General features: G+C 45.9%; 2 protein-coding genes across 3 annotated transcripts in view; both read right to left on the bottom strand.

Moving 5' to 3' along the window:
- LRRK1 (leucine rich repeat kinase 1) overlaps positions 1-21,612 on the bottom strand; it is a 73,655-nt gene extending 52,043 nt beyond the window's left edge. Inside the window, exons 1-4 of one of the 2 annotated variants that reach the window (XM_039723320.1) lie at positions 21,231-21,612; positions 17,198-18,358; positions 1,865-2,028; positions 775-946 (exon numbers count right to left, since the gene is read on the bottom strand). In XM_039723320.1, the coding sequence (XP_039579254.1) occupies positions 775-946; positions 1,865-2,017 (325 nt within the window). In that variant the 5' untranslated portion in view covers positions 2,018-2,028; positions 17,198-18,358; positions 21,231-21,612. The remainder of the gene's footprint in view (positions 1-774; positions 947-1,864; positions 2,029-17,197; positions 18,359-21,230) is intronic. The other variant, XM_039723319.1, reaches the window with a different exon arrangement.
- Positions 21,613-23,323: 1,711 nt separating this feature from the next.
- ALDH1A3 (aldehyde dehydrogenase 1 family member A3) overlaps positions 23,324-26,624 on the bottom strand; it is a 33,192-nt gene continuing 29,891 nt past the window's right edge. Inside the window, exon 13 of the mRNA XM_039723306.1 lies at positions 23,324-25,964. Coding sequence (XP_039579240.1) covers positions 25,892-25,964 — 73 coding nt within the window. The 3' untranslated portion in view covers positions 23,324-25,891. The remainder of the gene's footprint in view (positions 25,965-26,624) is intronic.

Here is a 26,624-nt window from a genome sequence, read left to right as displayed (position 1 = left end):
GATATATTCAGGTTAAATATTGCAGAAGCCAGCTTAGATCTTGTGTGACTGCAGTGTCTGAGGTCAAGGATTTGCCCCAGATGTTCTGCAGGACCTCTGGACCCCAAATGCACGGAAGGTCCCAGGGAGAAGCAGCTGCCAAGCTCACAGAACATTGAGAGAACAACAGGGACCCAAACACAGCTTCTGGTTCTGAGCCAGAGTTGTGTCCCCTGCCCCACTGCTGCCTTAGGAATTGTGTCTGAGTCAAAAAAAAGTCTCTGCTCAAAAATAATTACTATAATAAAATTTAAGTAAAATGTAATTATTATTCTAAAGAAGGAATTCCCCTGAAAGTCAAAACAAAATGTCAAGCAGAGAACTGAGTGGGTGTCATCTGTGGACCCAAAGTGTCCCTGACCAGTCAGGCCACTCTGCCAGCACCACTGAGATTGTTGGATCAGCAGTAGGATGATGCTGCATCCTGAAAATCCCCTAATCTCACTGTAGGGTCTGGGATGTTACCCAGCTGTGAGGCCTGACAGGAATGAACTGTCTCAATGGCATCTTCCTCCACTTCCAGTCTGCAAACATGGGATATTTTTATGTATGTGTTTCTCTTCCCCAGGGGGGAAGTTTCCTTCAAGCACAGCAGAGATCTGATCCTGCACGCACTTTCCCATGACTAAACCCTTCCCTTTCCAAGGAATGCCAAAAAACCCAAATGCCTGCTTGGAGCTGTAGCACACAGCTCCTGAAAAACTCGAGGAGAGGCAGGGTCAGCCCAGGGCTTACCACGCAGGGAATCCAGCAGCTCCTTCACGATGTCCTTGTGCCCAAAATACGCAGCCACCACCGCTGCATTGTCATCGTTGGGCTCTGTTGGTAACACCACCAACGCCTCCTTCAGCAGGTACCTCACTGCCTGCAGATCCCCATATGCTGCTGCAATGCCTAAAAGCTGACACTGGTGAAGGAAACACAGCAGAAGAAACTCTCTGTTAAATGCAGCAGGCAGAGAAAGAGCATTTCTAGAGCTGTATGGGTTTATTTGTGCCCACGTCAAGGCGTGTCCACTGTCGCCATGGTTAATTGGGAATGTCATAAACAGTAGTGGCTATTCTAATATTGTTGACAAATTTATTATGTTAATTTGTTGGGGTTTGTATTTTTAGTTTTTTTGTATGGTTTTTCACATAATTTGTTGGGGTTTGTATTTTGGTTTTTTGTATGGTTTTTGTATGGTTTTTCACATTAGTGCCTGAGGCACAGAACAGTGAATATAAACCCATTTTTCATGGACCAACACAAAAAGCATTTGCACAGCTCAGCTGCAAAATGCAGCATTACCTGTTTTGGAGATGGCCACTGTGACTGGATTTGACATGCAGGGACCCTCCCAAAACACTCACATCAGCTCTGTGCCAAGAGCAGGCTCAAAAGGAGGGCTCTGAAGGCAGAGCAGTGCAGAAGCTGGCACAGAGTTTGTGATAAAATTCCAAACACAGGCAGCAGAATCTTCCCAGGGGACCATTAACCATCCCCTGCACTGATGGGGGAATACATTTTTTGCTAAGCCTATAAACTGCTTCCTTTTTACGGGGAAAAATGCATTTCCCTGTTTTGGTGACCACAGCAGCAGCACCCCTCCTCACACAGCCTGCGTTCCTACAGACACTGCTCCCTGTGGTCTGCCTCATCTTCCTGATCTGTGTTTTCAAGGGCAAATTTGTGTCCCTGAGCATGCTTCTGCAGAGTCCCACACAACCAGCCATGTCTGGGATTCACAAAACCAAATGGATTTTCTCCACGGAAAAACGACAGAAGGCAGCATTTTGGCATCTTTACCAATAAAATGTGAGAAAGAGCAGTAACCCAACCCAACCTTTTCCACTTGCAGTGCAGTCTCCTCACAGGACAACCTAATCAACTCTTGGGCCTTGCTGGTGTCCCCAGCTTTGTAGGCATCCTGGATGCTTTCTGTCACAGGGGTCTGGGTGACGGAGACGTCGCCACTCGTGGACTGTTTGCCACCCATGTCCACAGTTCCTGCAGGGAAAACAGCAAAGAGAAGTCAGGGAGAAGCACCTGCTCATCACCCAGGCACAGCTGCAACGTCAGAGAATACTGGGAATAAAAGGAGTTGGTGACTTTCAGTGGAATTATTTACTGCACACAATTAAAAAAAAAGGAGCCTGATAAAAGAAAGTGATAAATGTAAAAGTTCCTCCCAGCAGGGACATGAAACTGAGAGGGACAGAGTTCCCCAATGGATCCCAGAGGTGGTTTCCAAAGGAAGGTGTGGAAGCTCTCACACATGGATACATGAACCTTTCATCTGCCTGGCACACTCCTCCTGCTGAGGAACCAGGAGAGAAGGAATTACATGGGACTGGCACCTGCAGGAATTCTGACAAAGTCAGGAATCTGAAAGGCAAATCTGGTATTACTGGCCTTGCTTTAGTCACATTTCACTCCTGACAACAGCCTGGCAAAATCCCACTGTCCTCCAGCATTTTCAACCATAATTTTAGGCACTTCTACAAGTGTGAAACAAAAGAAATTGGAAATATTTACACTGGGGAAAAAAAAAAAAAAAAGGTAAAAGGAGATTTTGCAAGATGCCCAGTGTAATCTTACTCAATTCTAGAGAATCTCCTAAACCAGACTTTCTTTTCCTAAATGGTGTTGGGAGCCAGAAGAGCTTTTAAGTGTCAGAGATTAAAAGCTGCAGCCATTAGAGAAGATGCTTTGGTGGGTGGCTAATGAGGCAGGCAGGAAGTCTCATACCCAACCATTCCCCAACTAACAGTACAGGGAAAGCTGCATTAAAGTCACTGAAATACAAGATGTTTTCAGGTCCACTCCTGAACAACAACCAAGACAGAGGAAAAAAGTATTTTCTACTTGAAAACAAAATGTTTTTTCCTACTGAAACATCATGAATTATTATTGCTTATTTGCATCTGGTTAAATACAGCCCTTAAGCCCACAGTTCTTCACATGTATTAACAAGGATTTATTTATTTTTTAAATAGACACATATGTCATGCAGGGCCTAGTTTAATGCAGCCTGGAAAGAGAAGTAAATTTGGAGCAATCTATAACTGTCAGTAAATATCTTTGAATAATGCAGCCTGAATCACCAGTAGATTCTGACTAACACTTCTCATCAATTATTTAAACGAAGCTCAAATCACTCAGACATCGGAGATGGCTCCAGAGGTTGGTGCCATTAAAAGTGTGCCCTCACCAATAACCTCTCCCAGATGATGCAGAACCTGTGAAGGACAAGGAGCAGAAATGAAGGCCCATGAAAGTGGGATTAAATTACAGCACAATAAACAGCGTCTCAGAGTTCACATTAGTGGGTGTAGTGCTTCCATAATTTTGTAATTTTAGGGAGGACATAGGAAAAGAAATTCTTCCTGCATTCGGTTCACTCTTTTAAAGCAGACCACACACCTACAAGGGTGTGATATCACATATAATTGAATTTTCATTTCCATGGACACCAAAGAAAAGAGAAAAAATATTCTTAGGCAAGCATGTTTAAGGGATGATAAAAAGGAGAACTTTAGAGCAACTAAAGAGCTTTATTCTCCAGTCAAAACAACTCAGAACTGGACCAAGAAAATTCAAGAAGTACAGATCCAAGCAAACACTGCAGTTACTGGAACAAGCAGCCTCCCCACTTGGCACCCTGTGATGAAATCCTGAACCTAGAGAGAAGCTCTGGAATTCCCCTTGGAGGAAAAAACGCCTCACATCGGAGATACAAAACAGCTGGAAAGCTCCTCAGCTTCCTGCTCAAGGAGCCCAGCAGAGCAGGGCTGACAGAGCAGAGCAACTTCAATCTGCTTCCTACAAATTGCAGAAAGGAGGGACAAATTTTACTCAGTTCCAGCCACAATCCTGATTTTGGGGACTGTCACTCAAGGCCCACATCTGCAGCCATTCTAGATGTAAAAGCACACCCTTTCTGCCAAAGAACTGAGCAGGACCATCTCTCTTTGATTTTAAATCATGGCCTGGGAGGGTGGAGGCACAAGAATCTCATGGTCAGAGATTCATCAGATCCTGGTGTCACGTTCCCCTCAAGCAGAGGTCTCCAGCCATCCTCCCACACACAGAACTGGGAATAAAATAAGTTTAAAAGGAGCATTTTCCACCTCTCCTGCTGGAGCTGCCCCACTCCAACCAGCACAAGAAGGGTCACAGGGTTGTAGCTGAGGGAAGGAGGAACTCTGCCTGCTTGACCCTAATCCCAAAACCACTTCTGTGTTTTGCCAAATGACTACTTCACAAAACAACTCAGCCAATGTGTTGGGCTTCCCCTTGCATTTTTGGCCCACTCACAATTTCTGAAGTCCTTTGTGGTGCAATGGCTCAGTCACAACCCCTGGTGCCAACCCCTGGAAGAACACGGGCTGGCCATGAGTTAGGTGCAGAATTCTGGGATCTCCAGGAACTGGAAGGTCACAGCTGGTTCCATGGAGTTTATTTCCAGAAGAATCTTCAGTATATACATTTTAGTCATTAAACTCAATTTCAGTCTTATTTTAGGCAAATTTTTATTGATCAAATCAAAACTGCTCAGTTTTGAATATCTGAACATTCATCACGTAGAATTCAATAAAGGTTTCCCTGAGTGTAAGAAATCTGGGCGATTCTACTGTTGGAAACCAATATTTTTATGTTAAATATTCTTGGCAGCAAGATAATGCTACCCATCTCTCAAATTTCTTACACCAAAACTTCCTTCTATTATTCCACTCTGCAGGTTAAATTGACCTCCTGCCTTAGGCCCGAGGAAAGAAGCTGCCAAAGGTCTCCAGCAAAAATATTCCTTGTGACTATTAACTGAAAGCTTGAAAAGAGCAAAACTGGTGAGATACAGATAAAAAGGTTTGCCCCCAACCACCAGCTGTACACATATTGGTGCTGTCAGATTTTAGTAGAGCTTTCAGAGGTTAAATGAGGAAAGGTTGGCTATCCATTCCCAAATTCCCAAAAAGCACAAACGCCATCCAAGGCAAAGCTAAACATCTCAGCAACAAAATTACCCAGTTCACAGAAGACTTCCTGGTGACTTAGTAAGGGATATATTGGCTTCTGAAATACCAGCATGTTCTATAAGCTTCATTTATACTCACCAGTGGGGGGAAAAGAAAGGAGAAAAACTACATTTTACTGACTAAAGACTGTTTTATTTCTACAGGATGCATGACTGACCTACCATCAGCGGTGGCACTCGTGTAGGCTGGGAATAACGTTTTGCCAATACATGCACCAGCCATTTTTAGCAGAAATCTGGGCTGAAATCCAAAGAAATTCTGCTCTGCTGTTAACCTCACATGTCTCCTGCTCCTTGCCTGAGCTCTTCATGGCTCTCCTGTCAGAGTCACCTCACTCACACCCAGCCCTGAGCAATGTGACAGGAGAGCAATTCTGCAGCTCATTAACACTGAACCTCTGATTTTGGACTTGAATGTGTAACACACTGAGCATTTGAGCCCAGATGTAGCAAAGGGCTTTTAATTCTTAGATTTTATGGATTTAGGAACCAGCTCATGCACGTTGCACAATGGGGTCTGTGTTCCTGCACAATGCACATTCTGTGTGCAAGGGATGATATCCCAGCAGGACTTCTTGGATATTCCTGTACTATCCAAGAAGCTCCAGAAACTTTACACACCCAGTGCCATCTTTTTTAGTTTCTGCTTTGCACACAGATCTGGGCAGTTCCTGGGCTGGCACAGGTTCCTCTGAGAGCACTGCCCCAAAGCAGCACCAAAAAGCAGATAAATGAAGCCTATTTGAACTGAGGAACCTGTGTTTTTTTTCTCTAACACCTTTGAAGAGCTATGAAAATAAAGCCATGGAGTTTAGTCCTTAATAGGTAGCCTCTGTATCTCTGCATCATATTTGTTTAACCTCTCCATAGATCCACTTCTTTTCTTCTCTTGCTTCCTACTGAAAAAGCTGTAAGCAAACCCAGGGCTGTTTGTGAGGGGAAAAGGGGAGGCATCTGCTGACACTAAAAATGCATCTGTTCCTGACACAACAGCTTGTACAAAAACAACTAACTTTGGAATTATTTCTCTCTTGATTTCAATGATTTATGCTCTGGAAATACCTTTTATGTTTGGCTTTATAAAAGCTAAGGGCAAGACCAATTTTCTTTTTAAAAATATCCCAATGAAATCAGAGGTTATCAATAAAAAACCAGTGTTATTTTATTACGCTTAAAAGGGCACAAGGTATCACTTTTAAAGTGCAACAGACAGCTGGCCCAGCTCAGAGAAACAAAATAAAAATAAGCCATTTTAGTAATAAAGAGTACCATGAGAATTTTAGGGTCATGTGTAGTTAGAACCTGTCACAGGCCTCATTATAACAGCAGGTGAAAAAAAACCCTCTAAAATTCCTAAATTGACAGTATGCCATAAATAAAAGGGGAGGGTTTGCAGGTCAGTGCTGTGAATCAGCAAACAGATGCATAACAAAGCAGCACAATGCACAGATGATTATTGTCTTTATAGCCCAAATCACTGCATCTCTGACACATAAACTCACAAGAGTTTGTAAATGCCACATTAGGCCCTTCCATAACCAGCAGATCTTTGGCAACTAGGTAGGATATTTTTATTTAGCAGAGGAATATATAAATGAGATGCTTTAACCCAGGATAAATCAGGAAGCAAACCTCCTCCAAAAACAGAATTACAATAATAATACAACTTGAAAAGTGCCACTGACCTTGTCATAATGTGTGCAGGTATTTCCAGAGTCGGGAGCAAATCAAGCTGATGCTCTAACACAGCATCCCCCCAGCGATGCCCAGTTCAGCTGGTAATTCCTGGGACTGATAACCACCCAGCTCTGCTCCAGCACCAGCAGCTCCTGCAGTGGCCACTGGATGGAAAGGCTGGCTGGCTGCTCCTTTGTCTGAATTAACCACCACAGTTTAGCCTTGACAGATATTTTCATCTCCCTGTCCCACTAGAGCGAAATCCAAGCCTCTGGTGCAGAGGATGTGGGGATGGGGGTGGGCAGGGAGGCTGAGCTCAGACATTAATTCCTCAACAGCACCAGATGGCTGCAGCTAACCCTCACCAGCTTAATCTTTTGCCATTTTGACTTCTGAGTGCTGCCACTGCACAGCTAAAAAACGGGACAGGGATGAGGCTGAGGATGTGCAGAATATTTAAAGCCAGCACCTCCAAACACTCCGAAACTCACTGGTGTCACTGAACATTTTTCAGTACTGCTCCATAAAAGCTCTGCCCTGCTGGTTTTCAAAATTAATGGAAAGCCATGTTATTTCTGAGTCTCTGCAACAGACTCATGCATCCTGTACTGCTTTGGAAAACTTCAGGCTAACAAAATGAGCAGCAGCCAACAGGAAGCCTCCAGTGATTTCAAAGGATGATGGATCTGCCCTACATTGCACTTTCCTATTAGATGGTAAGAAAATTTTTTCAGTCCTCTGGAATTTTTTGAGATACTGAAAAATCCCATCCCAAACAAGGATGAAAACCCTGGGTTCTTCAATGAAAAATAAAGAAATAAATTTTTCACTCAGCCCTAGTGGGTAAAAATGCTTTATGATGCAAAGGTATCTTTTGTGTTCCTTCTCTAATTAGCTGACACTTCAAGGTTTCCTTTTAAAAAAAAAAGTTAAAATATTTTCTTCATTCATTTTTTAGATGATAAAGCCCCAGACCAAGGTGCCCCCCCACCTGCTCATACAGCCAGAAGCTGCCTCAAAACCATCCTGCAGCAAGAAGTCAGTGATCTGCTTTGCCTTTTCTCAGATTTAGGTGAAATACATGTGGCTCAACTAATTCTGCTTTAAAATGTTCCTGTCAGGATTCAGAAGTGGCCAGAACTACCAATAAATGCCCCTGTGAGAAGACACTGAGAACAAGGTGGTTTATCTGGGAAGTTCCAAATCCCCACTGGAGAGCCTGTGCCAGAACTGGGTCACAGCCCCTCTGACCCTAATTAATATTTCCCACAACAAGTGGGATGTGCCAGCTTCTCAGAACAGTGGGAGCCCTCCACACACTTTTTTCTGCCTATTTCTTGTGGTTCCATTTCCCCCAAACATCCATTATTTCAGCTAATTAAAGGAGTGGCTCTGCAGTAAGCTCTGCACTGAGCTCTGCCTGCCAAAGGCACTGGAAAAGATGATGTGTTGAGCAAAAAAGCCACCCACATCTACAACAGAGCTCACAATCAATGCTCACTGCCCCAAAAGGAGACTTAAAACCCCAAAAGAAACCAGATATGAACCACAGAGGAATGCTTCAAAGGCAAAAATCCAGCGCTGAAGGGATCTTTTTCACTATCACTGCAGATTGTGGAAGTATTTTGAAGTTGTTTACATGCCAGCACCCCACACACATTGTGCTGATCTGCACTGAACATTTTCCAGCAAGCACCCAGGGCATGCTGACAATTTTAGGTACAGTTGTGTAAAGTGAACAATTATCACCAGAATCATTGGAAATTTTCTATTTATAACACTTTTAACCTGCAAGGAAATAAAAACATTTTCTAATGCAAGCCTGAAAGGAAAATATTAAGTCCAGGGTGGAAAAATGCTCTGGATTCCTGCCTTTTCTCTGGGCTCCAGGACAGAGTTATGAGAAACAGACGCCTCCAAAGGCTTTAGCTCCACACTTACACAATCATTTCTTCATCATCCAGGATAATGAGGGAAGGGGGAACAGAAAAGCCTCAAATCCTGGTAACAGCAGCATTTGGGCAGTGCCAGCACTGCCAGATCTGAGTAGGCTCCTGCACTTGTGTGTGCATCTCCCAAATTCCTGATACTCTGGGAATTGTTTGTGTTGTCCAAGAAATGAAAATGGAACTGAGCTGGTTATTCTTTGCTGAAGTATAAAAGAGGCTGCACAAAGGCACTGGGGTCAGAGAGAGCACAAAGAATCACACTGGAATATGAGTGTCAGAACAAACCCCTCATGGCACTGTGCAAACCAGGCTGGAAAGCACAAAATAGATCCAGGGTCACTAATGATACCTGCAGCTATCCATGGAAAAGGAACAAGGGGTTGGGACATGCCTCTCCTCAGCAAGAGGACAGGATGGTCCCCACTGGCTGCTTGTGAAGAGCAGCTCCACTTCCACAGCTCTGGGCTGTATCTGGTGGGAGAGGAACAGGATTCCCTCTGGGCAGGGAAGGAATGGGGCAGGGATGTCCTCCAGCAAGCACAGGGCAAAAACTGCCTCTTACAGAGGGTGGGAATACCCCCAGTTCTCCATCAATGCCCTCTTTGGGGTGCAAAGGACCAGCAAAGCCCAAAGAGAAGAGTGATGCTGTTACTTCCACCCCCAAAGAGAAGCTATTGAGAGCTCCAAATGGCCAGAGAGTTGCTGTATTGAAAATACGAATGACTCAGCTCTGGAGTGAAAGTTTCTATTTTTGTCTTTTGGCCTCAGTGATTTGGTTCCCATCCTACAGCTTGAATCATTCAGAAATGTGCTTCTGCAGGCAAGGCCAGCTATGCCACTCTTGCTTTCCAAATTTTAAATTGGAAGATATACATTAAGCATGCAGAAGCATGACAACACTTTTGGATTTTCTTTGTGTTCGTTTCCAAGCATGGCTGGAAATGGAGGATTGTTAAATGATGAAAGGTGTCTCCAGTGAGACCATTCCTGTCCAACTGAATCAAATATTACAGCCATGAAACCAAACCAAGATTAGATTTCATCTGAAACTTCACAAAATAAAATTTCATGGCTAACTTTCTCCTGAATCTTTTCCTTTTTCCCTAAGCTTTCAACAGAAGGGAAAAAAATCCCACACACTAATGTCTTCTCTCTTTCAGATAAATAATTTGCTCAAAATTCTTCTTAAAAAATTAAAACATTAATTATTCACATTGGGGAAGCACCACCTCATGGCCAGCCCACTTCTGCTGCTTAGACACATATTTAAAACTTGCTTTAGAAGAAGCAAATGCTTTTAGCCCCAGCTGTGAGAGGCTATGTGGGGGGCTCAGGAGGGATTTGCTGCATGTGAGTGAGAGGAAAATGGGCCCAAGGTCTCTGCTCAGGTCTCTTCTTAGCACAAATATTCAACCAACTCCACCAAAGACACATCCAGAGATCCCACACCTTCTCTGAGCTGGGAAAAGCAGTTCCTAAGCTTGTGTTTCACCCTAAAAACACATGTAAACATTTTCCTCAATGGAAAACCCATTTACAGCACTGCAACCTCACTGCTGGTCAAAAATAAGAGCACAAACACAGCCAAAGTCTGTCTCTCCAGAAAGACAGAAGGTGCAGGAGTGTGTCACCAGGACACTGACCCACACATTCCTTCCAGCTACTTTGACTAAAGTTTGAAGAATGAAAAAATATTTTTATTAAAAAAAAAAAAACAACTGACTTGTTCAGGAGACACATCTAAAGGAAGAAGCCTTTCAAGAGATTTGAGGGGGCAAACATCCCACGCAGCAAAATCCAAGCTTAGCACATGTTAGACACAGTTCAATGAGCTTCTTTACTGTGCATGCTTGACTAATAAAATACTCCTTGCTACCCTCATTTCTCATTTATCACTAAGACAACCACTCTGGATCACTTTATGTGCAAGTGTTGCATGCAGAGAAAAGGAAAATGCAATTGAGATATTGGATATGGTTGGCATGAAGAGACTTGAAGGGACAATTTGGCAACAGCCAAAGAGCCAAGGGAAGTGCAGAGCTGGCTGGGAAGAGCTCCAGGAGAAAAGGGATGGATAAGTTAGTCTGGAAAAGAAAACAAAAAATCTAAATAAAACAGAGAAGCAAGTGAGGCTTCACTCCAGCTTCTACTGAACTCACTGTGAGCACTTCCCACTTCTGACTGTTCTCCCTCAGGAGTCAGAGAAGATCCTGGCTTCCAGGACAGTCTCAGAGGGAGGATCACCTGAACAGCTGTGTCTGCAGCAGAAGAGAAACTTGATGGAAAGGCCTCTGCTGTTGGCCCAGATAGCCACCAAAGCTTTAATGGGGCTACCAAAAAACCATAAAACCTTCCCCTACTTGTGACAAGACCTACAAGTGGCAGAAATGCCTGCTTTTGCAGGGAGCTGTTTTGTCTTCCTGGGAATATCAGCACCCATTTCAGTGAAGGGAGGACAAGGACTCTGACTCCTGTGCCCACACTGTGGCCGCACTGCAGCTCACAGCATTTTTGGATGTCTGCTCCAAGGCAGGGACAGCAAAATGAGGAAGGGCACAGCTCATCCCCTTCCCATCAACCTATGACAAACTCTGACCCATTGCATGCAAGAACGTGGTCCTATCCATGCAAATGGCTTTGATTTGGCAGCTTTTATTCCCACCCTGCCACTGTGAGAAAGGTCCAAGGTGCAAAACATGGGAGAATTACGACCAGGATTACAAGCTCACTTAAGGAGCCAAGCTTTTTGTTTTTCAGGCCATGTATGAGATCTGAAAATGGATCCTGTCCATTAGTGTTGTAAAAAAAATTAAAATGTTCCTGTTTGATGCAAAAATAAAAGCATTTTCAAAGGCTCTTTAATGTGAAAGACAGAAAGACGTGCAGGCAGATTCTGGAGGAGGTCTTGTCTTCAGCAATTACCAGCACTCTTTTTGAATCCTACTCTCCAGACAGAACTTTTATATGAAGTAGATAATCACACTGCAGAGTGTATCAGCTCTAAACCTTGTGGCTTTTCAATTAAGCAGCAATAACCTCCAGTCCAAAAACTCCTTAACCAAGACAGGAATAAAACAAACAACCCCCAAAACCAATTAACTGCAGGTGAAGCAATTCCAAAGACATACTTGCTTTTAAAGGATTTCATTTTGAGCTCTTATGTGGTAGTCATGCCAGTTTTCCAAGCAATATTTTGATCATTAAAACAAGAAGTGATGCAATTTCCACACTGACCACAAACATACCAAGAATATTTGAGCTAAATTTATCCAGACTTCTTGTTTGAGTCACTGCTTTGGTTCGTTATTTTTCCATGATTTTTAGATATGCACAGAGAAGAGCTGGGGACAGCCTGGAACTGAGTTTTTTCCCCAGCAGCACCTGAAATGCCAACTTTTATGCCTGGGAGCCACACACTGGCTATCAGAGAGGAAATGAAGCTGCTCCTCCAGCTCCCAGCCCCAGCTCCTTCTCCCTCACCTCCTTCCTCCCACTCTTCCTGTGGCAGACTGACCCTTTCCCTCACCCCTGGGTGACTCTAATGGGGCCTGTCTTTGCAGATGAGAAGTTCCTGAAGCTCACCAGGGATCTGCTGCCCTCTCCAAGTGGAGAGGGAGAGGCAGAACAGAGAGGATCTGCCCCAGGTTTCCCACTGTGCATCTCCGTGGCAGATCCCAAGTGCTGCCAGCAACCTGAACTGCTGACTCCCAGAGTCCCTCTGACTGCAGAAGGGCTTTTGGAAGGGTGAGAGCTTTTCCTAAAACTTAAAGGCTTTTTTAAATAGGTCCCCTAAAGGGAGGGCAAGGCAAAAATTAAAAAACAAGGAGACACTTCTGTTGTGAAAATATCAGAAGCTTACATAAAAGAGCTGCTGCTGTGGTGATACATAATCATGCAAATAAGCAATTGCTGACCCACTAATGAGCACACAAACTTGGATTAAGGGAAGGAATTAAATATCAGCCTGATTTGATGTAAAATCTGAAACAGAACCTACTAAGAGACAGACTCCATGGTTGAGTCACCATCCCTGGGGGGGTTTAAAAGCTGTGTGGATGTGGCACTTGGGGACACGAGTTAATGGTGGGCTTGGCAGTGCTGGGGGAACAGTTGGACTTATTGACCTTAAAGGTTATTTCCAGCCTTAAAAATTCCATGATTCTGTGATTTTATATAGCAGATTGAGAGTTGAATGGTATAAAATTCATCTCTCCCCCCTATCTGCAATGCAAACAGTTCCTCCCAGCTCACTGCCTTCTGCAAGCACAGCCCTGACAGCCCCATTATTGATCAGAGCAGTGAAAAACAAACAAACCACAGACTTAATGCTGTAAGGATCCCTGAAGATCCCATTATGTCAGTGCAAAGAATTTAATGGGTTTTGGGTAAGGCCCCCATAGGCTCTGGGGAGGATAAAACCCCATAATTCATAGCATTTTCTTAATGCAAGTATAAAATCACCTGCAACATCTCTGTCAAAACACTACATCAATTACAGGCCTGGTAAAGGCTGAGCTGGTGTGAACACTATCAATTGCTTTTTTCCCACTGAAACAGAGGACAGCAGTTCCATGACCCCAGAATCAGCCCTCACCTGAAAGCTCCCTCATAAATCACACCTCAGGAACTTTGTAAAGACCTCCCTGTGTACAAGTGCTAAGGGCAAAGGATTTTCTTTGCTACCTTATCACCTTATCTTTGGTTTTTTCCAGGCTTCTTGATAGAGTTGTCATAAGTTACATTTCAATGTAATACACCACAAATAATTTTCACATGAAGGTGTAAAAATAAAGCTGTAAAGCAGCAGAGGTTGCAGCTCAGATGAAGATCAATGCTTTACTGCTGCCTGTAAATCAAACTGGCTCTCAGGTCAGACTCTCTGCTCAATTAACTTCCCAAGGTCTTTACTGCACCACTGGCTCTCCCAGCAGCTCTGCCCTCCTTGATACAGCCCTCAAGTTCAAGAGCAGGCTGCCTTTGATGGTTTTTGTCAGGAAAACTGTAAATGCCTCAGCATCCCTTGCCCCTTTTTGACACACAGGTTGGGTTGGAGGGATGTTGTAACAGCCAGCTCTGCACAGGAGGGCAGGTTCAACCACAGGCATGTTCAGCCGCAGAGCAGCCTTCCGCAGGAGCCCTCGGCCCCTTGTGAGATTGCACCACTTCTGTATGAAGAGTTTATTTAAATATTTAAAAATACAAGCCTATTACTGCCTTACTGGTGTACTTCCTATTCCTGCTGAGCATTTCCTACTTCTCCTTCTGCAGGGCACTCTGCAGTGAGACTGACTCACATACAAAACCTGTTCTATTTTCTGCTTTTTTAGCTCATAGGAACCCTTTCAGTTTTCTGTTTGGACTCGAATTTACTCACAGCTTAACAAGCAGGAATAAAACCAGAAAACCTTCCAGGCTGATTTAGTGTGATTATGGAGAAGTTCACACAGCTGACAGACACACTCTGCAGCTCTCCAGTGCTCTGTGTGCTCACTTCACCTCCCAGATCCTCTCCTTGTCCTTCTCACCCCACAGTGCCACAAAACACCCAGGGCAATGTTACTACAGGGTGATGTGTGGATGGAAAAAGCAGGACAGAAGCTGTGAGCACTTTTTCCCTGTTATTCAGCACAACGTGCCCCAAGGCCCAGCTGCTGGCCCTGTCCCCACACACGGCTGATGGGAAGGTTTTAAGGTTTACATGGTGATTTCATGAGGAACACACTGGCATCAGTGGTGCTGATTTTCCCTTCCTCCTCTATTCAGCAGGAAAGATTTTTAAACAAAGTCATTCACACTGCAAGCTTCTGCCCTTCACATTTAAGGCAATAATGGTGCAGAACTGTGAGGAAATCATAGAATCAGGGAACAGGTTGAGCTGGAAGGGACCCATCAGGACCAGAAAGTCCACCTCTGCACATATCCTGCCCTGATGCCAACCAGGAGCAAAGCTGGAGGCACAAAGTGTGTCCCAGGAGGATAAACTGCTCCATTTGCTCTTGAATTGTCACCACCCACACTGTTGTGATACCTTCCCTATAAAATTGCACTTGTTTCTGAGCAGTCCCTCTTGTTAAACGACCCCTTGCCTTTTCCAGTTCAACCCTTGCTCACACCAGAGCCTTTTCCAGGATTCAGGAAGCAGCAGGGCAGGAGCAGCTTTCCCTGTGAGTCAGATCTGAGCTGAGCCATGGGTGGGGTTGCAAAGGTCACTGCTATTGTGGGCAGATTCTCTCTGATAAAATAGAAAGCCCTGTGAGCTGCAGGGTCACCACAGCACCTGCAAAGCCCAGCTTTAGGGGCCTCTGGTCCACTCCAAATGACAACTCCAGTCATATGTTCTGGTTACTTGTTTGGTCCCTCATGTAATATTTAGGTCCCTTTTCCAGGCACACTGTCCATGTCCCTCTGTGCTTCCCTGGACAGTGGAAAGTCACCAAGTTACAACTGATTTGCCTCAAAAGAAGTTGCGAAGGTGCATTTAGTCAATACCTGCAAAGCTACTATAAAGTTTCAGGCAGCTCTTCTTGGCATTGTTGTCCCTAATTATGTAATGTTAGACACCCTCCACCTTAACACCCCTCTTCAGGGCTCATTTCTAGATTTAGCAGGAGAGAAGAGACACCCTCTGGCATGCCTGAAGGATAATCCCATCCCACCTCTGAGACGCACACCAGTGGCATATGAATGCTCTGTGACTTTGAATAAAATTCCCACTAAGAAGGAGATAAGCTTTTTAAACAGAAGTACCCTTATGTTTCAGAAGACAGTGATTGTTCTCCCACACCTCTGAGGAACTCCTAGAAAACCACACAAGAATTAAATCCTAGCTATGAAATTTTGTAAGATTCAAAGAAATCAATCAGTCCATAGAAAGGGGATGAATCTTTATGCTGTTCTACACATTCATAGAGTGATGCCTTTGAGCTTCCATTGTACTTCCTACAAAATTCACATTGTGTCACCTCCTCTGGATTATGCAGAGCCCAAGTTTTAAAAAAAAACCCCAAACCCTGCACTTCATGAGAGACTGCAGCCACCCCCATATCCCTGCTCAGTTTCTTTTAATTAGGACAAGATGAACAAGTCTAGGAGGGGGGAAGCAGGGTTTGAGGAGGCAAGGGAAATGCTGAGTGCACCCACAGGGGAGCCTCATCCTGTGCCAAATCCCCTCCAAGGGCTCAGTCAGCACCACCAAGTCAAGCCCAGCACCACCCCCAGAGGGCAGAGAGGGTCCAGGTCTGAAACAGCTCAGCCACTCCTGGGAAAGCTGGCATCCTGTGGGATAGAGGGAAGGCTGGCATCCTGCTGGGATACAGGAAGATCACTGGCAACCAGGAGGAACAGCAGAGGACACACCTGAGCAAGGTGAGCCCCTGCACCCCATGTTACACTTTCTAGCTAACAAGGATGCTGTGAGGGTGATTTTCCCACATACAATTGGCCAGGATTTCATAGCTGCCAGGAAAAAAAACTCCTAAAAAATCCTAAGGCTTCAGATAATGAAGGAGTACAGGGACCTGCTGGAAGATGTCTCCAGCCCTCCCCAACCCACCCCGGAGCCCCCAGCACCACCGTGCTCTGGTTAAAACCCCCACAGCCACAAGCCAGTTCCTCCTGCCCAAAAAATAAAAAGACTCCAAGCTCTGAGCACAAACGAGATCATCGGCATGAAAGAAATGATCCGGAATCTCACTGCCCTTCCCAGCAGCTCCGGCTGAATGGGAGCAGGAGGCTGCATCCACATTGTTCCTCAGGGGCGTAAACAATGGGCTGGCATGTGGAGGCTGAGTGAGTCACCGTGCTCCTGCTTCAGCCCTGAAATGGGATCCCAGCCAGAACAAGGACCAGTAACTTAGGGAGTGGACCTGTTAGCTAATGACAATCATTCTTGGCAGGACCCAAACAAGGAGTTTAAGCATGTACCATACCCTTATAAAGAGCAAATCCACCAAGGTAGTACTGGTGCCTTGTACAGGGATCTTAAGCTCTACAAGGATTCCTTTCCCAGTTTTCCAGCACTGTAGACTATTTTAATACAACCCATATTTATCCATATAGAAGAGTCTACCACTGAGATTTGCATGCTTCCAGCTAACCAGTTTAACTGAATATAATTACATAACAGCAATGTGTAATAAAGTTCTCAGGAAAAAAAAGAAACTGAATTCAAAACGTAGCAAATATAACTAAACTATTCCACCTTCCACTTAATTATTCACTCCTACAATGATTTATTTACTGTATCTTTAAACAGAGAGAAAACATGTCAGATCACTACTGCAGAACAAAAATTTAGCAATTCTGAACAGTTGTGAACCGTTAGCGCAGATTAAAATTCTTCTCATGGTTTATAGCTTAGTATTCAAGTGGAGATAATTTCTTCCAGAGAGAAACTCAGAAGACAGAATTTAAGAATTTAAAGAATATTCAATAACAAAGCGTTGCAGAAAGGTACATTGCTAATTACCAAAAGCAAACAGAAAAATCAGTACCACAGAACAGGCAGAATACGTACGGAGAAAGGAAAGAGTTCCCAGAGCTCCCTGTGACACTGGTGAGGAACGTCTTCAAACAAGACAAGGAGGCCTCTGAATAAACTATCAGGTTTTGCTTCATAGTTGCTGATAAAATCCAAAATAAGGCTGCAAAAACATTAGCTTCTGCTGGAGCCTGCTTACTCACTACAAAGCGTCAAACACACCTTCTTCCCACACTTCAAGCGCAGATGCTGCCTCCTAATGAAGCACTTGCTGCAAGGGGGGAACACCGTTACACAAGAACAGGAGGATATTTCTTGCTGCAGAAACATAACTGGGGTTTGACTCAGAGAAAGGCAGCAGAGCCTGGGAGCTGGGGGTTGCAGTGGGAGAAACCATCCAAAAATAATTTGCCTGCTCAGGGAAAAAAAATAAAAATTCACAGGAAGCAACCTGAAGCATATGTCCCTTCTAAAAGGGGAATTTCTTTATTACATAAACACAAACCTTCTAATCTAGCCCAACATAAAATCACTGCAAGCCATCGAATTGGAGTTTAGGGTAAAACTGGAGCAGGTTAATATTTGTTCAGGCTAAGAAGAGATGCTCTGATTTTAGCAGCTTTCATCTCCTGAATACCCATTGCATCAGTGACTGAGAACATATTTGCATTCACACACTGAAAAAGCACAGATCTTGTAAAACATATTTAGGAACTGGTGAGACATGATACATATATTGACTAATTCCCGAGGCCTTTGGAGAGCATCCATCTTCAGGGGAATGCTATTCTTACCACCTCCATGGTTCAACATCACTCCCCCTGGAAGTAAAATTCCTTGTTCTAGACTGTAAATTTTCAAAGATCAGGGCTCAAAAGACTTTCAAATGTTTAAACTTCATCAAAGTGGCAGGTGGCTACTGAGCTCTCTTAGAACCTTTTGTTCCCAGTGTGAAGAGGAAAGAAACAAATCCTGCTGTTTACCATTTTGTGGATCCATGCTGCTCTCCCTGCAAACAGCGGATTCCTCCGTTCCCACACACCAGTACATTCTGGGCAGCAGTTGTGAAGGCCCCACAGACAAACTTTCCACAGCACTTCAGAATGAGCAGTGTTGTCAGGGCTGGACCATCCCCATCATGTGAACGCAGGAGCAGAGGCTGCTAGTGAGCACCATCCTGAAGAAACATCATTTATTCTGTTTAAAAATGAACAACAAAACAAATTAATCATTCCACTGTAGAAATGGTGACATGTTCATTCCTCTCCATTATCAGCACAGTTGTCCAAATGTCACACTGCAGAAATACACTTATCATCCTATAAATACAATTATTTTCACAATAGCTTTGTTAAGAGCATAACATGAATTAACAGAGGGGACTACTACCACTAATTTCTGCGCTACAGAAGGATAATGTTCCTAATTTTTCACCACCAAAGCTGCTCAGTCTTTGGGCAGAGGACAAGGGGGTGGGCAGGGGTCACAGCTGCAGTTTCAGATTCTCCACAAGCTGGTGTAAAGGCAGACCATTGAAACCCTGCAGTGCAGCTGGAAAAATCCTAAATGCAACCTCAAAACCTCTCCCATCCACAAGGACAACCACAGCTCTTGTAAGACTGTGAGAAACTGAAAAACACTGATGTGGTTACTGAGATAATCCTCTGTAGAAAAGAGAAGAGGGCGAGGAGAAACACACCAGCTCCTGTCCCCTCTGCCCAGCCCTTTCTGAGAACTCTCCCACCCTGGAAGCATCAGGCTTCTTCACTCAGGGAGGCAAATCAGGCCCTCAGGAGCTATTAAAGGTTGGCTGCTTGTGAACTGCCTGGCATAACAGGCAGCAGAAAATTGCACAGCTCAATCTCCTGAGGCACTTCCAACTCCTTCCCTTTTCACAGCTGCACAGACACTCCTTAACCTCCCTGTACAGAGACTCAAACTCCTGGAGGGTTTGCAGTGTTTGTCCAACCAGCATCAGAGCTCCTTCATTTTCTGCTTTCAGTTTCAGTCAGTAAACGCCTCTCAGATGTGGCATGATGCACCTCAACTGACTCTTACAGGTTCTGCTCATGTCTGGTGTGTGATGATACAGCTCTGATTTGAGGCTCTAGCTCAGCAAAGCTCATACCCCACCTCCCACTCCAGCCAGCAAGGCCCGAGACCTTCCCTGACTCTCCCTGAGCAGAGCTGGCTTCCTGAACTGGGAGCAAAGGCCAAATGGAATACAAAATCACCCTTATCCAGGAAGCTTTCTGCTCCTCCCTCCTTACACTGGGTTTCAACCGCCAGCCAATGACACTAAAAATCACTGCATCCTATTTCAGTTGTTTCTAGGCAAATATTTTAATTTTAGGTGCACTCAGCTTCTGCTGACCCTGGCTTTGCAGTGCCTGGCAGCAGCAGCAAAGACTGGCACCCCTGTGCCCCAGTCTGGGCTCTGGGTGCTGCAGGAGGCTGAGATGGAGGTGATCCCTAATCCCAGATCCAAGCCCACAAACTGGTGAATTGCGCTGTGTTGGTGGCGGACTGAATTCTGCCCTGGAACTGGTGCTGGGCACCACCACACTCAGCTTCTCTCCTGGCCTCAGCTTCCCTTGCCCACACTGGCAGGAGGAGCTGGGACCACACATCCCTCCATGCCACAGGTGGGACACCCCAAGCAGAGGTGTCAGGGAGGCTCTCACACCTTCCCAGAGCTGTCCAGGGTGTTAACTCTGGCACTAGAGGGGATGTGATGCTTCCAGCAGCTGCTGCCCTGTGCCCTCGATGCACTGAGCAGCTCCAGGGACAGTAAACACTTCCCCATGCACACTCTGGCCCACCAGCTCTGCAGCAGATGATGTTTCTGAGACACTTCCTTGCTCTGAGATGGGGACAAACCATGTGCACCCAAAGCAACTGCACAAGAAACACTGAACGGAGTTGAGCGTGGACTGCTGAGGCTTGAAAATCACTCTATTCCTGATTTTTAGCTCTCTACTCAGCCTATTCCCCCGGTTGAAACTTTCCTCATATAAAGTGAAATGAAAAATAATCTTTAGGAAAAATAGCAGCATGGTTCTGGTAATCAGTTCCGTTAACTGCAAGTAACTGAATGCTGTAGCCATGTGTATTACTGCCACTCAGTGTCCAGGTAAGCAGGATTTTTGTATTTCAGGACCTTGTTTAATATAATTTTTAAAAAAATTTAAAAAAATAAAAAAAACCAAACCTACAGAGTTTTACCTTAAGCTAAGTGCACACAACTGTAACATGACCACGTGTGGATTTGGTTTAGGGAGTCCATGTGCTCTACAGAATCTCCTTCAGAAGGAGAGGGTTCATGCAGAATACACCTGACCAGGTGTAAATAGGATTTACATCCCATTTCACACATTCCCAGTCCTGACACCTGCTGCTGCCCACACCTGAACCACCCTCTCCTCTCCGCAATCCCACCCAGTCTTACCCTGTGCACTGTGCCTAAAACCAGCCAGGCACCCAGAGACATCACGGCTTGCCCAAAATCGCTTCCCAATTCATAAAAAAAACCCTGCTAAAACTTCAGTGCTTTACCCAAACCACCTGTTGATTCTGACAATGCCACCCGGGGATTGCCAGAGATCTGAGAGCCCCAGGGGCAGGAGGGAAGGCTCCGCTGCCCGCTGTCCATGGCGAGCCCGGGCCCGAGGCGCCAGCCCAGGGACCCCGGCCCGCCGTGGGACCCTCATCCTTCGTCCCCGGGTGAGCAGCGAGCAGCAAGCCTCCCCTTCTCCCACACCTCGGCCGGCTGGGGGGACACCAGGCGCTACACCCCGTTTTGGGAGTCCCTCAAGCCTCTCCAGCCGCTTTCCAGCGGCCGGGCTGAGGCGTCCCCTCACAGCGAGTCCCGCCGCTCTCCGGCCCCGCCGGGCGGGGCGGCCGCGCTCCCGCCGCGCCGCGCCCGCCAAGTTCCCTCCGAACTTTCATTTTCTTTGAAAACAAACTCGTTTCCCCCCTCATTTCCACCTGAAACGCCCCGGCAGCCCCCCACACCGACTGCCCTGGCGGCGGGGCAGGTGCCCGAGAAGCGGCAGCAAAGCCACGGTACCTCTGCGTCCCGGGCCGGCGCTCCCGGCGCTGCCGCCGCCACTGCTGCTGCCGCCGCCTCCTCCTCGTCCGGCGCCGCCCGCACGCCCCGCTCCGCGGCCCGGGAGGCGGAGGGAGCCCGGCAGCAAAGGCAGCGGGACAGCGGCTCCTCCTCCGGCCCCCGGCCCGGCGGCCAAGGGCGAGTCCCTCGGCACGGCCCCTGGCCTGCCCCGAGGGCAGGGCTGGCCCGCAGGAGGAGGAGGATGCAGCTCCTTCCCCAGACACGACCCACACGCCCGCCCGCCCCCAGGCAGCCCTTAGGCTCCGAGGGTTTGAGTGTTTAGGAAAACGCATTGTGGGAGTGGCGGTGGCTGGAGCAGAGCGCTCCCGCAGCGCTGCCCATCGTCCCGGCAGGGCCCGGCCTTACTGTGCACAGCTCGGGCACAGCCGCGCTTGGAAAGCTTCTCCTTCCCCAGCTCACGGCACGGCTGTGCTTTGAAAGCTTCTCCCTCCCCAGCTCACGGCACAGCCGCGATTTGTAAGTTTCTCCTTCCCCAGCTCACGGCACGGCCGTGCTTTGAAAGTTTCTCCTTCCCCAGCTCACGGCACGGCCGTGCTTTGAAAGTTTCTCCTTCCCCAGCTCACAGCACGGCCGTGCTTTGTAAGTTTCTCCTTCCCCAGCTCACGGCACGGCTGTGCTTTGAAAGTTTCTCCCTCCCCAGCTCACGGCACGGCCCTACTTTGTAAGTTTCTCCTTCCCCGGTCGGAGGAGCTCGGCCCTCGCTGGCAGGGCAGGGCAGGGCGAGGTTGCTCCTCTCTTCGGAAGGAGTCGGGTGTTGGTGTGTGCGGCCCTTCCCCGCACTGACCCATTCCTCTGCAGGAGCCTCTGACAAGGCAGGGATTGCTCCATTTCCCCCACTCAGACCAACTAAGGAAAATAAAAAAACCCCATTTCTGCGTGCCTTTTGCTTTGCTGTTCGTAGTCACTCTGTAAATTAAACAGGATGCGTTTACCTGGTCGGTACCTAGCAATGGTCGCTGATGGTCACTTGGGGTGGATGTGCATTCAGAGAATGCTGCAGCAGCCTGAGATGTGCCTGGGGATCCTCTGGGTGATTGTGGACACACAGATGGGTGTTCACCCGGGCTTTGCCCTGTGTTCAGGTCCCCATCAACCTGCACCCAGCTGCAGCCATAGGTGGAGAGCAAGAATGTAGCAATACTGTTGTTTTCTGACTTTTAACACAGCTAAAAACCAGTGTTACCTGTTTTCAGCACCTTTCCACCTCTTATCCAGCCTGCTCCCTTTTATGCCTCACAGCCCAGCTCTCACCCAGACCTTTCTTACACCATTTTTAGCACAATGTTTGAAAACACCCTAAAATAACGCTTTTTCCTTTATTATGATAGAGACTCTAATTTCCTTTTGGCAATAATTTACCCACATATTCAAGCTAATTTTTCCCTTTTTCCCTCCCCAAATCTCATCCCACTCTTCCTTAGGTCTCCATTAATTATGTCACTCACAGTAATGCCTTTGTACCTCCAGCCTTCCCTTTTCTGGGGTCTGAAAGCTTCTGAGTGATGCTGTCAGTGAGTGGAAAATTCAAGGAGTTTGGCTTGGCCTGTGCAGGGAGCCCATAGGAATTTCTCACACATCAGCTGGGAAGAGAGTTAAAAGACAATGGAATGTTCTTGCTCTGTATCTACATTGCAGATGAGAGAAATAAAACCGGGCTGGGAACACGTTCAGCAGAGCCACACTGGTGGTGGATGTGTCTCCAGGGATTTCGGGAGCAGCCAGAGCAAGGCAGGAAGCCCCATCTGGCTGCAGGAGCCACAGTGTCTTAAAACACTTCAATTTGAGGCTCACCTCAGAAGGAAAAGAGGATCCTGCCAGCTTTGTGCTTGCCCCTGCCAGCTGCAGCTCTGCTCTCCTCCCTCTGCTTATGGTAAATGGCACAACTCAAGCTTTTATGTGCAGAACACTGACCACACGTAGCACTTTACTCTTAAACTTGGTTAATTCTTCCCAAATTGCAAAAATTAATCCAAGTGCAGATTCCCTCACAGTCCCTCAGTGAGATACTGAATCCTCAGATACACCTGTTTCACAAAGTTAAACATTTATTAGGAACAAGAACTATTACAAAAAAGATATCCATAGTCTAAATATATACATGAGGTTTAAACATAACATTTTCATGTACCTTTAGCTATAAAAATACATTAGATTAACTGTATCCTAATTTATAAATATAGTTCTTTTCTTTAAAAAAAACAACTAGTATTCATATGAAAGCCTTACTGTGCAATGGAGGAATATATATACCCTCTAAGGGGTTATTTTAAAGTTAGTGTCTAGTGTTATATAACTTACAAAATTCAGTGTGTAGAGTCAAACCCTGATTTATACAATAAGAGATACATTGACTTTTAAAAAACTTGATAAGGGGAAAAAAGTGGAATATATATCATACATATAAAGCCAGAAGAGTAGGATTTTAAGAATTTCAGATTATTTCAGTTTCCACCACTCTTTATCAAAAATACAGAGATACATCAAGATAAACAGCCTTTTACTGTTTGCCTCACCTCTCTGCAGCCCAGGGAAACCTTCAGGTGGGCAAGAGTAAAACATTTGTCTGAGAAGATGTTTGCACTCTTAAGTGTCTTACAAAAATAGAAACGTATTTACAATGATCCCATTTGGCCTTTCATGGGGAAGGGAGGACATTTTCATCACTGGAAGAGGAGATTTACCTGCCTCACACCCCGTGGGAGCACAGCTCCTGGTTACACTGTTGGAGGTATGTCACATCAGAAGTGAAGCGATGTTGAAGTGCAATTTCAACATTCACCAACTAATAAGGAAGTTTAGGCTCATGCAAACTTTTTTCCTTAACTTATCACCACCCACCTTCCTTCCTCCTCCAAAAAAAGCTCCACTCATGCAACAGAATTTGTTGCTGTCTGAGCCTATCTGTGGGCAAAGGAAGGTACTGGGTAAATCCTGGCTTGCAGCAGAGCAGAGAGGTTAGACCTGCATTTCTGCTTCAAGCTCTGACATCTGGAGCAGCAATCCTTATCAGAGCTCCCTGGAGATCTGCTGATAAGCCATAAAGAACCTCAGTGGGTTTGTTCTCAGAGGACAATCCCAGAGGGATCAGCTGAACTTCCTAACAAGCTGTCACCACTAACTCCTGCAGACGTGGGACTGGCTGTGCCTTTGCCAGGGTTCTCCAGCAGAGTCAGGAGGAGAGGAGGTGGGAAAGGAGTGAACCCAGGAACTGAAGATAGCCTGTGGCTTGTCATTCATCTCATGCTAATTAATCTCATAATAATGTCTGGGCATGCAAAGAAGTTACTGCAGGAGGTGCTAAGGCATGAGCTTGGTGTGACAGCCACTCCATGGACCGCTGTGAGCAAGGGACAATCCAAGGCAGTTTTCTCAGTGAAGGATCAGCTGCTCTGTGCTGGCCAAGAGATGACAGCACTCACAGGGACAATGGCTGTGAAGCTGCTGACAGACTGAAGCCCAGGCACAGCTTATTCCATGGAAACTGGCTTGTACACCCTCCTCTTTAGCACTCAAGGTGTGCTTGGGAGCACCTGCCTTTTCACACTGCACTTCCAGGAATGTATTTTAAGCTACATTCATACAGGATAAAGAAGCAGTGTCAAGAGCTATGTTTTACTCTCAAATTAATAGTCCTGGCTCAAAAAACAAAGAGATGTTCAAAAAGCCTGAAAGTTGCAGAGAAAGAGAGTGCAGGACAGTTTCCTGCAGCTCTTCTGCTCCCTCCCCCAGATCAGGACTGCTATGGGGTATCTACCATGCTACATGCTCAGCATCCAACTCGGTGTCACCATGGTAAGTGCAGTGCAAAATCCTCTTGAGAAAAGTGCTGTAGTGAAGGTTTGAGATACAACTGTGACTCACTGGGAGCCAGAAGGGTCAGCAAGTCAGGAACTTGCATTTGCAGCATGTGTAGTGTGTGCACACCCAAACATCAGGTTCCAAGGACACTTGAAAGTCTGGCTCTGTTGGGTGACATACTGGCCCCAAAGGAGTCCTCTAGGAAACTCCCACAAATCTCATTCAGGGCTAGAATATCACCAGGATGGAGAATGCACATGTCTTTAGAGAGACCATGATAGCTCTTTCAAAGAGAATTTCCTCACAGATCCTCCATGAAAGCTTGCACTCCCATTCCAAACTCCAGCTGCAATCTTCACACAAACTCCACCAACTCCAGTCAAGTTGTTCTAACCCTTACCACTCGAGTCCATCTCTGCCAAGGGAAACCCAAGTGCCTCTGAAGGTATTTGCCAGTACCTTTGGTGGTGCCAGCAGTCTCTCTAACATGCCAGTGATGTCCATGTCCTTCAGGGGTACAGCTGGGAAGCAGATGTCCTGCCAACACTGTGACTGACCAGCTTTTGAGTCACAGGGAGCAGGCAGTTGTACAGCCAGGGACTTGTGGAGTACAAGTGTGTACTTCCAGTCAGTGAATCAGTTTTTGAAGAGCCAGTTGGCAAAGTGGAGCCCAGCAGATTCAGTGTTTCTAGAGGAATAAAGACAGGCGTTTCCATTTTCCTCCCACCCCTCCCCTCCCCCTTGCTCTGAACACCTTCCCCATGTGTCACATTCAGAGTGTCAGCATTTTAGGCCTCCTGTTTTCATGGACTCTTCTGGGAGAGTTTAATGGTGACTGTTTTCACTTCGGTGTATTCTGCCAAAGCATACTCCCCACTGCAAAAGAAAAGAGGAGGAAAGGGACAAACAGTTGCTGAATGTTAATGTGTATTTCCCTGAGAGAAGAGAGTTGTACACATGTGTATTTTTGACATCAGGTAATTAAAAACAGATCTGAACAATATACACCAGTTATCCCACCACCTTCAATAACCACATGCACATAAGTACATACAATTACACCCTGCTGTGAGAGAAACACAGAGTGCTTTGGTCACTGTAACCCACACGATGACACTTGTGACTCTGCCTGTGCCCTGAGTGCTGCTGTGAGAAGCCATACAAGAGACAGCCACGTACACACAGCTATTGGTGCTTAGACAGCAATTAAAGTTATTTTTTCACCTAAAGAAAGCTTCTATCTACAAGATTCCATGTCATCAGGAGGGCACAGTTGCTCCAGAAATGCAGATTGATGAGAGAGCCCACCACTGCATTATGTCTTGGTTGGTGATAACTGGCTCTGTTCCCATGCTCTTCCCATGGGAAACCTCTGACATCCTTTAATTATCCAGGCAGTCAAGCAAAGCAAACCATAAGGTCTCAATATACATCTATGTCCCATCTGAGGATTCATTTATTTGCTGTGCTTAGCAAATGAGGCTCCTGAATGTCTCAGAGCAGCAGATGTACCAAAACAGTTACTGGAAATGGTTT

Source organism: Passer montanus, unplaced genomic scaffold (genome assembly GCF_014805655.1).
Source record: "Passer montanus isolate IOZ18808 unplaced genomic scaffold, ASM1480565v1 scaffold5, whole genome shotgun sequence".
Lineage (NCBI taxonomy): Eukaryota > Metazoa > Chordata > Aves > Passeriformes > Passeridae > Passer > Passer montanus.
The sequence above is the reverse complement of the archived record's forward strand: the minus strand, read 5'-3'. Positions and strand labels throughout refer to the sequence as shown.